The 14,390-nt window shown below is 39.0% G+C and overlaps 1 protein-coding gene across 3 annotated transcripts in view; it reads left to right on the plus strand.

Annotated features, from left to right (window-relative positions):
* The window catches only part of DNAH1 (dynein axonemal heavy chain 1), a 254,640-nt gene that overhangs the window by 238,659 nt on the left and 1,591 nt on the right, over positions 1 to 14,390 (plus strand). For all 3 annotated transcript variants that reach the window (XM_070738680.1, XM_070738681.1, XM_070738682.1), the window contains 7 exons: positions 171 to 350; positions 1,983 to 2,159; positions 2,957 to 3,127; positions 4,122 to 4,252; positions 6,463 to 6,607; positions 6,879 to 7,085; positions 7,193 to 7,427. In XM_070738680.1, the coding sequence (XP_070594781.1) occupies positions 171 to 350; positions 1,983 to 2,159; positions 2,957 to 3,127; positions 4,122 to 4,252; positions 6,463 to 6,607; positions 6,879 to 7,085; positions 7,193 to 7,427 (1,246 nt within the window). The remainder of the gene's footprint in view (positions 1 to 170; positions 351 to 1,982; positions 2,160 to 2,956; positions 3,128 to 4,121; positions 4,253 to 6,462; positions 6,608 to 6,878; positions 7,086 to 7,192; positions 7,428 to 14,390) is intronic.

Here is a 14,390-nt window from a genome sequence, read left to right on the forward strand (position 1 = left end):
GAAGTATATTCCTTTGGTTGGAATGGAGTTAAGAAAAAGACACTTACTCTTTCACTATACAAAGTCTAAAATAGGAACTTAAAAAGCCCAACCTAAACGCTCGTATGCACGCACCATCTAATATTTTAGTTGTGACCTATTGGAATGACAAGAGATGTTTTGGTTTGCAGGTTACTGAATTCAAATCCTTGCTCCTTTCTCTCTGCCTGTTCCATGGCAATGCACTAGAAAGGAGAAAGTTTGGGCCACTGGGTTTCAATATTCCGTACGAGTTCACTGATGGAGATCTACGCATTTGCATCAGCCAGCTGAAAATGTTTCTGGATGAATATGAAGACATCCCTTACAAGGTAGGCTCCCTAGGCTCACAAGCAGAAGCACGAGGATTTATGAAGCGAGGCGTTTGTCCTGTTTCTGAATCCAGCTGGATCTTCTGCAGAAACATAGCTTCTTTAGCTATATATTATTTTTTATTTATCTTACTTAAAATGTTTGGTTTGCAGCACTTCAGGCTAATAAAATCAAGAAATGGTGCAATAAAATTGTATACTGAATGCAGGTGTTATTCCCTACCTAATGGAATAATGTTTTCTTTCTATCTCAAGAGATAGCAAAAATGATGAAATGGTGCCTCAGTGAATTTTTAAAAAAATAAAGAAATAAATAAAACAGTGCAATAAAACGGGTAGCTTGGGGAAATTAAGAAAAGTAGTATTTAAAATAAAACTTCTGCAAATATTGCAACCATTGTAGTAGGGCAGTAATGGCGAACCTATGGCACCGGTGCCACAGGTGGCACGTGGAGCCATATCTGCTGGGACGTGAGCCGTTGCCCTTGCTCAGCTCCAGCGTACATGTGTGTGCTGGCCAGCTGATTATTGGCTCACACAGAGGCTCTGGGAGGGTGTTTTTGGCTTTTGGGAAATCTTTGGAGCCTGGGGAAGCCAAAACATGAGCCTACTAGGCCCACCAGAAGTTGGGAAACAGTCCGTTTCTGGTCTCCAGAGGTCCTCAGGGGTGGTGGGAGCTGTTTTCACCCTCCCCAGGCATTGAATTATGGATGTGGGCACTCATGCATGCGCGATAGCATCCTCACATGCTTTTTCGGCACCCGAGGAAAAAAGGTTCATCATCATTGTACTAGGGAAATACCACAGATAGCCTTAGCAGAGGTTAGAGTACTAGACCTTGGAAAATGTAAGAATTGTTCCATTTAGAATTGGTTGCTTTGAAATAGCTATACAGTGATACCTCGTCTTACAAACCCCTCATCATACAAACTTTTCGAGATACAAACCCGGGGTTTAAGATTTTTTTGCCTCTTCTTACAAACTATTTTCACCTTACAAACCCAAGCCGCCGCCACTGGAATGCCCCGCCTCTGGACTTCTGTTGCCAGCAAAGCGTCCGTTTTTGCGCTGCCGGGATTCCCCTGAGGCTCCCCTCCATGGGAAACCCCACCTCTGGACTTCCGTGTTTTTGCAATGCTGCAGGGGAATCCCAGCAGCACAAAAACGGCAATGGAAGTCCGGAGGTGGGGTTTCCCAGCGAGGGGAGCCTTAGCAAAATCACAGCATCACAAAAACATGGAAGTCTGGAGGTGGGGTTTCGAGGACTTCCGTGTTTTTGCGATGCTGCAATTTGGTTGTGATTTGAGCAAATCGACTAGGCACTGCAAGAGACTTCGGGGTTTTCAACTGGAATTCAATGTTGTGGGAATCTGGCTGGAATATTTTCTTTTTTGGAAGAGGAAGAGATCCTGTGTATATGAAATGTGCAGCAGAGTAAGTTGACCTGCACATGTGTGTATTATGGTGCTTTAACTTTGTGAACAGTATTATTTTTTCTAAAATATCTGGTAAGGCCTGCCTAGAAAAAGGGTCTGCTGATTTGCTGATATTGAATTTTATCGTTAACTGATGAGGTATTTGTTTGAAAATATTGGTTATATATATACAATCAATGCTTTCTGTGCTTTCAAGGTTTTGAAGTATACTGCTGGTGAAATTAATTACGGAGGCAGAGTGACTGATGATTGGGACAGACGCTGCATTATGAACATTCTGGAAGATTTCTATAATCCAAGTGTCCTGAATTCAGAGTTTTCTTATTCTGAATCGGGTATCTACAAGCAGATAAATACCTCTTATGACCTCAATGTAAGTTAAAGAAAAAAAATAAAATAAACTGACCTTGTCTAAGCCCAAATGACTAAAAAAGATCAGATCCCAATAATACTTGAAGAGAAAACTACTGAGAAATCCCAGAAATGAAAGTGTGGTAAACAAACAAACAAACAAAAAAAAGCCCACAGACAAACCACTTGGTAAAATCTAGGCAAAATGGGCAACATATTTGTTCAATAAATAAATAAATAATAATAACCCTAAACCTAACCCCTTCCATGTGGTTGCCAAGGGCAGGGGTCCCCAAACTTGGCAACTTTAAGATTTATGGACTTCAACTCCCAGAATTCTCCAGCTAGCATAGCTGGCTGGAGAATTCTGGGAGTTGAAGTCCACAGGGGTTAAAGTTACCAAGTTTGAAGACCTCTGGCCAAGGGAATCTATATGAATGTTTATAAAAATCATAGGCGTCCAGCTGAATTGGAGTAAATTTTGTTTATACTCTGCAAAACACTTCTTAGTTTGTTCTTCTTTTAAGTCTACACAGTTTGAATTATGGGTTCAAAAATATCTTTTGTCTGTCCATTGATTAAATTCCCATTGTGATATTTGGAAGCTTCTTCGAATGTATAAATTTTAATTAAAAACTAGGGTGACCAACCTAACCATGTGTCTTCGTTTCGTATTCAGGTGCGCATCATGGCTCATTAGCTGTGCCTGAAACACATGCTATCACACGTACTGAGTAGCTTATTTCATTTCTGCATGGTCTATTAAAAATGTTCATCATTATCCTTCCATCTTGACTTGTTTCCACCCCCCTCCCCAAGGGATACATCCAGTACATCAAGTCCCTTCCCCTTAATGATATGCCTGAAATCTTTGGATTGCACGACAATGCCAACATTACCTTTGCTCAGAATGAGACCTACGCACTGCTGGCTGCAATTATCCAGCTTCAGCCAAAGACTTCAACTGCAGGAGGTCAAAGCAGGGAGGAGGTTTGTAAACTTGTTTCTTACCGCTCTTATGGCTGGGAAGAGAGGGTTGAAAGGTAAGTGGCCATACATGCGTAGTATTGTCAGAAACCCGTTTAGCAAAATGTTGCTTCCAGTGACAGATAGCTGAGGTGTATGACAGACAGAGCTGTTGAACATTGTCACGCTGAGTATTGACAGCCCCAGAGACATTCAAAGACTTTAGAGTTATTCAGTAATTAAATAGTTAAGTGTGTGTGTTTTATTAGCTCCTCCTATTATGATGTAAAATCCTGCCACATCATTCATGCATCACATCTGTCCCCTCCAGATCCTCCATATTGTATCTTCATATTCTTTATTAACTGCCACGATGTAAGACGTATTTAATATGCCTCCTAAGGCATTCCTTATTTTTTTACTTTTGTAATAAAAAGAAACTTCATTTGAAAGCAGATTCTTTCTTAAATCCATCGACTCTCAGAAATGATTTATTATAGTCCACGCAGGCTGTAATTTATTGCTATATTTCTGTCAAACATGACTGGAGAATTATGCAATGAAATTATTCAACATAATGCATTATTTTTCAGTGTTCAATATTTACTGCTTCTTTGAAATACAGTCCCTGGTCCATTGGGTTTTCATCACAAAGAGCCCATGCTTCAAGAACCTATACAAATTCTAGGTTGAAATTCTAGAAATCAACTCATTGCTACTGAAGGAGGAGACATAAGGTTACATGACCTTAAAGCCCAGTTGCAATTCTGAATGTAATCTAGATCAGTGTTTCCCAATCTTGGCATCTTAAAGAGATCTGGACTTCAACTTCCAGAATTCCCCAGCCAGCGAATGCTGGCTGGGGAATTCTGGGAGTTGAAGTCCAGATCTCTTCAAGTTGCCAAGGTTGGGAAACACTGATCTAGATAATCTCATTTCCTTTTGAGGAAAATGCTCCCTGTCATCCAACTCTACGATTCCTTTGACATTTTCTGCCACAATTTTGTCTGTTGTCTAGATTGTAGAGGAGACCTCAAATGACATATTGCGCAAAGTACCTCAGCCCATTGACTTGTATGAAGTGTTGATGAGATATCCCGTGTTGTATGAAGAATCTATGAACACTGTTCTGACACAGGAGGTGATCAGGTACAGTCAATGCATTCATTGAGTTTTCTGCATTTTGATAAAATTGTCAATTAAAATTACTAGAGGAATCATAGAATCATCGGGCTGGAAACATCTTCTAGCCCAAGTCATGAGTCCTTATAGCTAGAGGTATAACAAGCAGTAAGAGGGAGATTATGATCCCGCTATATAGAGCGCTGGTGAGACCACATTTGGAATACTGTGTTCAGTTCTGGAGACCTCACCTACAAAAAGATATTGACAAAATTGAACGGGTCCAAAGACGGGCTACAAGAATGGTAGAAGGTCTTAAGCATAAAACGTATCAGGAAAGACTTAATGAACTCAATCTGTATAGTCTGGAGGACAGAAGGGAAATGGGGGACATGATCGAAACATTTAAATATGTTAAAGGGTTAAATAAGGTCCAGGAGGGAAGTGTTTTTAATAGGAAAGTGAACACAAGAACAAGGGGACACAATCTGAAGTTAGTTGGGGGAAAGATCAAAAGCAGCATGAGAAAATATTATTTTACTGAAAGAGTAGTAGATCCTTGGAACAAACTTCCAGCAGACATGGTAGATAAATCCACAGTAACTGAATTTAAACATGCCTTGGACAATATATCCATTGTAAGATAAAATACAGAAAATAGTATAAGAGCAGACTAGATGGACCATGAGGTCTTTTTCTGCCGTCAGACTTCTATGTTTCTATAGTATCCTGGATAAATGGTTGTCTAATCTTTTCTTGAAAACCTCCAGATAGAGTACACATAACTCTTTACACACCATTTTTAACTGGGGTCTGGAGACCCTCTCTGCTTTCCTCAGAATGAAAAAAGCATGGCTCCACCTTTTGAGTCTTCAAACATATGGAAAAGTAGTAGAGCCACTGTTGCCATGACTGAGGCTCCCTCTGGTTCCTATGCCATGGAACTTGACACTCAAGAAAGAAAAATACCCTTCATGTTGCCTGTACAAAATATTCAATGAGTAGTTATTTGAGACAGTAGAAAAATCGTGCTGATGGTGAAAATTGCAGTATAAATTGGAAACATAGAAACATAGAAGACTGACGGCAGAAAAAGACCTCATGATCCATCTAGTCTGCCCTTATACTATTTTCTGATTTTATCTTAGGATGGATATATGTTTATCCCAGGCATGTTTAAATTCAGTTACTGTGGATTTATCTACCACGTCTGCTGGAAGTTTGTTCCAAGGATCTACTACTCTTTCAGTAAAATAATATTTTCTCATGCTGCTTTTGATCTTTCCCCCAACTAACTTCAGATTGTGTCCCCTTGTTCTTGTGTTCACTTTCCTATTAAAAACACTTCCCTCCTGGACCTTATTTAACCCTTTAACATATTTAAATATTTCGATCATGTCCCCCCTTTCCCTTCTGTCCTCCAGACTATACAGATTGAGTTCATTAAGTCTTTCCTGATACGTTTTATGCTTAAGACCTTCCACCATTCTTGTGGCCCGTCTTTGGACCTGTTCAATTTTATCGATATCTTTTTGTAGGTGAGGTCTGGAGAGGTTTCCAAAATCAGACTATTTTAATGAATTGATTCATTATATAGAGGGAATATTTTCTGTCCTATAATCAAGAGAGTCTGATCTGAGACCTGATATTCCCCATAATCTTATGAAGCACCACAGTACTATAGTTAACCAATACTTAATCTGTGGATTGAAACTTGTTTTCCACCAATTTAGCATCTCTGGACAGTTGAATAATCTTTACAGCTGAATGCTATCAGAGCTTATTCTGTCCTGCTCAGGGATGGGTTCTAACTTATCTCGCTGCCAGTTCGCTTCCTCTCATGCCGTGTGTGGTGGCAAAAAATCCACAAAAAAATCCCCCCTCCCTCAAAAAAGCCAAAAACAAGGTGGTAACCACATGAACATTGTGGAAACTCGGCTTCTATGTATGCTCAGAAGAAGAAAAAATAATATATATTTTTTTAATATGGCAGCACCCACGGACTGGCTCCGACAGGTTCTATCATATCATTGTGATGTCGCTACCAATTTGGGGCAAAGTGATCCAAACCAGGAAGAACCCACCTACTGATATATAAAGACTTACTTTTGGCTCTGATTTATGCAGAAGTTCAGAGAATCTTAAAGAGTGTGAAAATGCATAGAATTTCAATGAACTACATTGGGAGGTAACATTAATAGATTAATTTGCTTTGAAATTATCTCGCTTTTGAACAGGTACAATCGTTTACTACAAGTAATTGCACAAAGTCTAAAAGATCTGCTCAAAGCTCTTAAAGGCTTAGTAGTAATGTCTTCCCAGCTGGAGTTGATGTCCAACAGCCTGTACAACAACGCTGTCCCAGAGATGTGGAAGAATAAGGTAAATACTAAGCAGTGTTTTCATAGGTACAACAATTTCTGTATTCATGAAGTCATCCTATAAAAAAATGCTCCCATTCCAGTTTCCAGCTGTGGTGGCTGATTGGATATTTTAAAATCAAACTATATATCATGAACAAACCAAGGCAGAACAATCTTGATAAAAGTCACTTCCACGGTTATTTTTATTGCTTGTCTCATAACCGCAAATATTCAAGTATTGAGAGAGAAACACACTTGCTTAAAGGTCAATTTATTGTGTCTTGCCATAGGCATATCCGTCTCTAAAGCCCTTGGCCTCCTGGGTGAATGACCTGCTTCTTCGCATTGACTTCTTGCACAAATGGATTGCTAAAGGAATACCACCAGTTTTCTGGATAAGCGGCTTCTTTTTCCCACAAGCTTTTTTAACAGGAACATTACAGAACTTTGCTAGAAAGTCCGTGGTATCTATAGACACCATCTCTTTTGACTTCAAGGTCAGTGAAGCCATCACAAACTACCCAAAGAACCTATCTACCAATCACTCAGAAATACAGGTGTTAAAAATATAAATTACAAGTGCTTTTCTGCCTTCCCAATTAAGGTACTGAAGGAGTCTGTGAGTGAACTAACTGAGCGTCCTGATGTGGGATGTTACATCCATGGCTTATTTCTAGAAGGGGCTCGATGGGACCCGATATTCTTTGAGCTAATGGAATCCAATCCTAAGGAACTATACACAGAGATGGCTGTCATTTGGTTAGTTCCTATCCCCAACCGCAAAGCTCCGACCACAGGGATATATCTGTGTCCCATTTACAAGACACTTACTCGGGCAGGTAAGATTTATTTATTTTTTTGCTTCAGAGACACAAGTCTGCTAATGTGCCTAAGAGGATAGGTACAAAAAGGGCTCTTTTTCTGCCTTTGAGTGAAAGAAACAAAATGGGAGCCATAAGCCTCGCACATTTCAACGCTTCATCAGGTATATTTTTAGACATACTTCTAATTAGTTTATGATATGAGAGGAAGAGACTTACTCATACGAAAGACTGGATTAGGATACAGAATAGGCCAATGTGCAATTGTAATTACCCTTTTCCTCTAGGAGGGGAAAATACTCCAAAACAAGTGTCTCTTAAAAAGATAGCACAGGGCTATCAGTGACTGTCTGGCTCGATATAGCAGGCAAACATTTCTGTTGCACATGAAGCACTTAGAACAGTTATGGTATTAAAAATAGCCGCCTCTAACTAGGCAATTAACATATCTCAACATTTACCCTCTCTCTTGATCTCTCTCCCTCTCCAGCACACACGTAAGTTTGCTGTTGCTTGGTGATGATCTATATTTATTCCGAGATGATTTATTTTTGTGAAACACTGGGTATTTCTAAGAAAAACATGTGATGTTTGTCACTTACCAAGAAGATTACTTAGGGTTTGATGTGAAGGAGACAATTTAAGTACAAATTAAATTCTGCTGCCCACGAATATAGGAAATCATGTGGCTAGGAGGTCAGTACGGTGTTAGCTCTCCTCATACTCCTTTCAGTTTTTATTCATAGCCAAGTTTTGAAGAGACCGTTCAAGGAAGTCATAGAACAAAGAAGCATGAAAAGATACTTTACTCATTCCCAAATGGTGGATTTGAATTAATGTTAGTCTGAAGAGAGCACAGCCTTCAGTGCTTTCTTTGTACCATTCTGGAAGGAATGGTAAATTATCTGAGCTCTGCTCATTACTTGGCATTTGGAGGCATCCAAATATTGGAGATACATCAGCTAAGATTCCCATAGAATGGAAATGGCTAATTGACCCTAATGAAGAAGCTTGCCTTACATTGGGCTCTTTTATAGAAATGTGAAAGCTTAGACTTTCTAGTTTATTAGTGGTGTATTTATAAACATTGTTGTGGACCTGGGTACAGGAGAATGCAATGATCCAAGAGGGCTTGGGCAGCTTTTGGCTTTCCTATGGTGTGCAGGCTTTAAGCCATTTGACTAAGGTGATACTTAATAAGGTTGTGCTAAAGGAGGCCAGGATTTCTAGCTTGTTTCACAAAAGATGTTTGAGTGGGCTTAGTTCAGCAGATTCTATGAACTAGATCATCATATTATCGTAAAATGGCTTGTTGAGTCATATCAAGGTACGCAAACCTAATACTGTACTTGTTTCTTTTAATCCAGGTTTAGGATTTAATGTGTTGTGTGAACTCATCCTGATGATCTGTAATATATATTGTGCAATGTTTATTGCTCAGAATATAACTGATTTATGCAACAACCATATATGAAGGATTAGGATAGATTAAAAATATAGAACACATTCCTGAAATCTATTTTTAAAAGTGCTATTTTTTTAGGAGCTATATTGTTAGCATAACTGAGTTATTCTGAAATATACAAAAGTATTTGATGTCAGTTCAAATACTCTACTCATCCAGGGTTTTAGAAATAGAGCCTCCTGAGTTTTAAAATCCATGTTTCTATGGTTGCTAAGTTTCAGACTGTGTGGTCATAAGGAACATTTGGAAATATTTATGAACTATACATACAGTACATGCCACCTGTTTCTGGAGGTTCTAGGAAGCTAACAATGAATGAGTTTAAAACTCTAAATTCAAAAAACATATAGAAACAGAATCCATATAAACAAGTCAGTATTAATTTCAGATTTGGAATTTCTGTTACTATTGTCCATTTAGAAAAAGTTTCAGAATAGAATATAATCTGATGGAATATTTGCCTGGTTTGGAAAGAATCAAAGATAGGTCTAAAGCAGGGGTCCCCAAACTTTTTACACAGGGGGCCAGTTTACTATCCCTTACTGTTGGAGGGCCGGACTATTAAAAAAACCTATGAACAAATCCCTATGCACACTGCACAAATCTTATTTAAAATAAAAAACAAAATGGGAACAAATACAATATTTAAAATAAAGAAGTAATTAAATAATTAAGTAATAAAGTAATTTATACTTCTTTATTAACAAGTACATTTAAACTTAAATCAACAAACTCCCTCCATTTCTCCTTCCTTCCTTCCCTCCCTCCTTCCTCTCCACTTCTCTCTTCCCCCTCTTTTCTTCCTTCTCTCTCATTTGTTTCATTTTCCTCTCCCTCATTTCCTCTCCCTCATTTTCTCATTTTTCTCTTTTCTCTCTCTTTCCATCTATCCGCCTTTCTCTCTTCCTCTCTATCTTTCCCTCTTTCTCTCTTTCTTTCTCTGTCCCTCTTTCTCTCTTTCTCTCACTCATTCTTTCTCTCTCCCTTTGTATCTCTCACTCTTTCTCTCTCCATCTCTCTCTATCTCGCTCCTATCCTCCCCGCCCCTTGCCTCTGTACCGCCTCCTCGCTCAGCAGCAGACCGCGGTGAGTTGACAGGAGATTTGGGAGCTTATATCTATTGATAAAATCTCGTGGGCTGCCATGGGCCGGATAAATTGCCTCAGCGGGCCGCATCTGGCCCCCGGGCCGTAGTTTGGGGACCGCTGGTCTAAAGGATAAGATATTTGATGTTTTTAAAAATGGCTGTTTAAGATCAACTGACATATGAACATGTTTTTTGAGGCACCAGTATCTGAAACTTTCCATGTAGTCTTGTTAATTGTTCCTGGAAAAAAAAGTCTTTTGCTATGTCCATTATAGATATGGCAATACAAATAGTACTGTAGCCATTCCAGATTAGGCAGTAAATTGATCCTAATCTAATAATTGCAAAGGAAATAGGAGAATTAGGGGATTTTGAAGAACTGTGGATGGTAAGGCCAGTAAAGAGTGAAAACTACAGTAATTAATTTTGCTCCGGCCTTCCTCAAACTTTAGTATTAATAGGAAAAGGAAGAAATCTATAAAGGAATCCTTTGGAGGTAGGAAATTAAACCATATTTACAGCCTCTGTTCTCAGACTCTGTAAAATAATGAATAAATCAAGACGTTGTATAATTTTTTGGCAGATGCAAATATGTCACATTTTGGGGGCCCAAAGCAATTCATCCAGAGCCAGGCCGCTGTGGTGATTTAAGGAAACAGACTAGAAATCAGGAAAGTTTGCGTTCTAGTCCTATTTTAGGCATAAAGTCAGCTGGAAGACCTTGAGCCAGCCAGTCTCTCTTAGTGCTGGAATGAAAGCAACAGCAAACCACTTCTGAAATCTTGTCAAGAAAACTGCAATGATTAGTCCGGGAAGTCGCTAGGAGGCAACACTGACTCAAAAACACATAAGACACTAAAAATTTCACAATTATGCATGGTACAAGCTGTTTCCCAGCTCAAATGCATTTGAGGAAGTTGCAGATTGCATAGTACATCTCTTGATGTACTAAGCTGTAAAAAGACAAGAGAAGTGATATTGTCCTCTAGTGGAGAGATTTGGATCTTTTCCTTCAGGTGGTAAATGGATTTCACTGTCATGTTTTTTTAATGCATTTATGTACATTTGACGATTAGGTGGAATGTCCAAAGGTGCTTTTTCAAGAGGCAGCTGGACTTTGTTTTTTCTTTGAAGACTTTTCGTTTCTCATCCAAGAAGCTTCTTCAGTGTCAGAGCTGACGAAGTATCTTAGATGAGAAGTGAAACGTTTTCAAAAAACCAAAAACAAGTCCAGCTGCCTCTTGAAAAAGTACCTTTGGGACAACCATAACCTGGATGACCGAGACTCTCCATAGACATTAGGTGGTATGATGTCCAGTCAATGCATACTTTGAAGAGATTTAACAATGTGAGTTCATTCTTTGAACTGAGAAAACAAGGCAATGACAAAGGCTAGCGTCCATCACGCCAAGCATTTTTTTTACATGCCAGGTCCAAAAGATTTGCCATCACTGGTATATGGAAATGAAGGAAGCAAGAATTATTTTTAAAAGTATTTAGTGTAGTATTTCTTAAGTTTTTTATTGAGCTCTGCAGAAATGTTTGCTCCAGAAGGGGGAAGTAGTACGATGAAAATGTAGTGCATGTTTAAATTTTGGCTTTAACCAAGTTTATTCTAAAGGCTTTGGTCACCTTGTGGAAACAACACTTAGCAGCTAAGTAATTTATAATTTCTAAACAACAGTATCTATTGTGATATCAATATACCGGACAATATTTTGTACAGAATAATGAAGATATTGTTTAATTTTGTTCCAGTGAGTCTTTACTTTCAAGTAAATTTACCAATAAGAGGGATACATAGCAATTTTGGTCTCTCTGTATCGAATTCCTATAATGTTCTTGCGGATTTAAATAGTAAGGATGTTGGAGATATTAGCAAGGTCCCTCAGGCAGAGAATGAGGGGATGTTCAAAGGGGAAGTTGTTCTAAGTGAGGTACATAGTGTCACCAAACCATCAAGTGCAGTTAGTAGAAATAAAAAGAGGACACATTTTCTTGTGGGTGATTCGACTGTTAGAGGTGTTGATTTGGGACAGAGTAAGGATGTGGTGAAGGAGATGAGGTGTCTCCCAGGGGCCACTGCCAGCAGGGACAGGAGGCGGATTACAAACATTGTCAAGGCTGTGAGTAAAGGTAATAACGTTGATGTGGTGGTGCATCTTGGCACAAATGATTTGTCCCAGAGAAATGTTAATGTAGTAAAAAGAGATTTTCAATGTCTAAGTGTGGAGCTGGGTAAAATAACTGATTCAGTGACTTTCTCAGAGGTGTTACCGGTTTGTGGCCAAGAGGATAAAACAAGTGTATCAGAGAGTTTAATGTGTGGTTAAGGCAGCGGTGTAAAGCTGAAGGTTTTGGCTATGTAAGTCATGATGTCAGTAGATGGTCTAATATGGAGTTGTTTAAGAGGGATGGTTTGCATCCATCATACAGAGGTACCCAGGTGCTCGGTGAGGAATTCAGAACTTTTTTGGACAGGCATTTAAACTAGGTAAAGGGGACAGAGATGTAACTGATGTGGGTGATTTCTGTCCCCGACCAATGAGGATAAATCAGTTTTTGGAAGCTTATGAAAAGGGAGCTGCAAATAAAATAGATGTAGTTGTTGATGATAAGGGGCAAACTAATAATGAAAATAATGTTCTTCGGGTAATGTGCACGAATGCTCGAAGCTTGAGCAACAAGCTCTGTGAGTTAATGGCCATAATATCTAGAGATAATTTGGATCTGGTTGCCATAACTGAGACATGGTTTAAGGATTCTAATGAATGGGAAATATCCATACCAGGATATACACTGTATAGGAAGGATAGAATAGAGAGAAGGGGAGGTGGAGTAGCCATTTATGTTAAAGAAAGTCTAAAAACAACACTAATTCAAAATACATGTCAAGATCTGGAGACTCTCTGGATTTGCATGCAAAATAAAGAAGGTTCTGTCATTAGAATTGGGGTGATCTATAGGCCTCCAGGGCAATCCGAGGAATATGACAACAAGATGGTGGATGAAATTACCCAAATGGCACTAAAGGGAGATATTGTGGTTATGGGTGATTTCAACATGCCTGATGTTGACTGGAATATCCCCAGTGCCCTTACATGCAAAAGTAAGAATATAGTAGAGGCCTTTACAGGAGCAGCTCTGGCACAGCTGGTTAAGACACCAACTAGAGGGGAGAATATTCTAGATTTAGTTTTTACGAATGGGAATTGGGTTTCAGAGGTCAAGGTGGGAGAAAACTTAGGTTGCAGTCACCATCTATGTTTGTAGTTTGATGTAAAAACTCATATAGTGAGCAATCCTATAATGCAACCAAAGTATTGGATTTCAGAAAAACAAATTTTAATGCAATGGGGGAATATTTAGATAATGAATTAAAGGGGAGGGATAAAATGGCAGGAGCGAGAACCCAGTGGACTGTATTTTAAAAGGCCATCTTAAAAGCCACTGGACTGTATGTAAGACAAATAACTAAAGGTAAAAGGAAGAAGAAACCGCTATGGTTTAGCAATGATGTAAGGACTATAGTCAATGAAAAAAAGGCTGCCTATAGGAGGTATAAAGAGTCTGGAAGTATAGCTGATAGGGAGGTGTATAAAAATGAGGCAGAAGGAGGCAAAACAGATAATATATGCTGCTAAAGCCTCAAAAGAGGAAGAAATTGCCAAATCTGTAAAGAAGGGGGATAAAACCTTCAGATATATTAGTGATAAGAAGAAGAAAAACTGCGGCATCACGAAGCTTAGTACCGGGAATAATACGTGCATTAATGGGAATAAGGAGATCGCTGACCATTTCAATAGTTACTTCTGTTCAGTTTTCTCAAAAGACACCTTACAAAATAATACTATAGAGGGAGATAGCATTGCTTCCAGCTGTACGGATTCAGCTCCAGTGATCTTAGAAGCCGATGTCTTAGAAGAACTTGAACGACTAAAGATAAATAAGGCAATGGGTCCAGATGGCATCCACCCCAGAGTTCTTAAAGAACTCAGATCTGTCATTGCTACCCCCCTGACTGATTTGTTTAACCAATCCTTGTTAACAGGAGAAGTTCCTACGGATTGGAGAATGGCCAGTGTTGTGCCTATTCAAAAGAAGGGCAGTAGAGAAGAAGCTGGTAACTACAGGCCAGTTAGCTTGAAATCAGTTATACTTAAAATGGAGACTCTACTCAAAAAGAGGATAAATCAGCACCTAAAAAACAACAATTTATTGGACCCAAACCAGCATGGCTTTACTTAAGGCAAATCATGTCAGACTAATCTCATTGATTTCTTTGACTATGTCACAAAGATGTTGGATGAAGGTGGTGCAGTGGATATTGCCTATCTAGACTTCAGCAAAGCCTTTCATACAGTTCCACATAAAGAGCTGATAGATAAATTAGTGAAGATTGGACTTAATCCCTGGATAGTTCAGTGGA

Source organism: Erythrolamprus reginae, chromosome 2 (genome assembly GCF_031021105.1).
Source record: "Erythrolamprus reginae isolate rEryReg1 chromosome 2, rEryReg1.hap1, whole genome shotgun sequence".
NCBI lineage: Eukaryota > Metazoa > Chordata > Lepidosauria > Squamata > Dipsadidae > Erythrolamprus > Erythrolamprus reginae.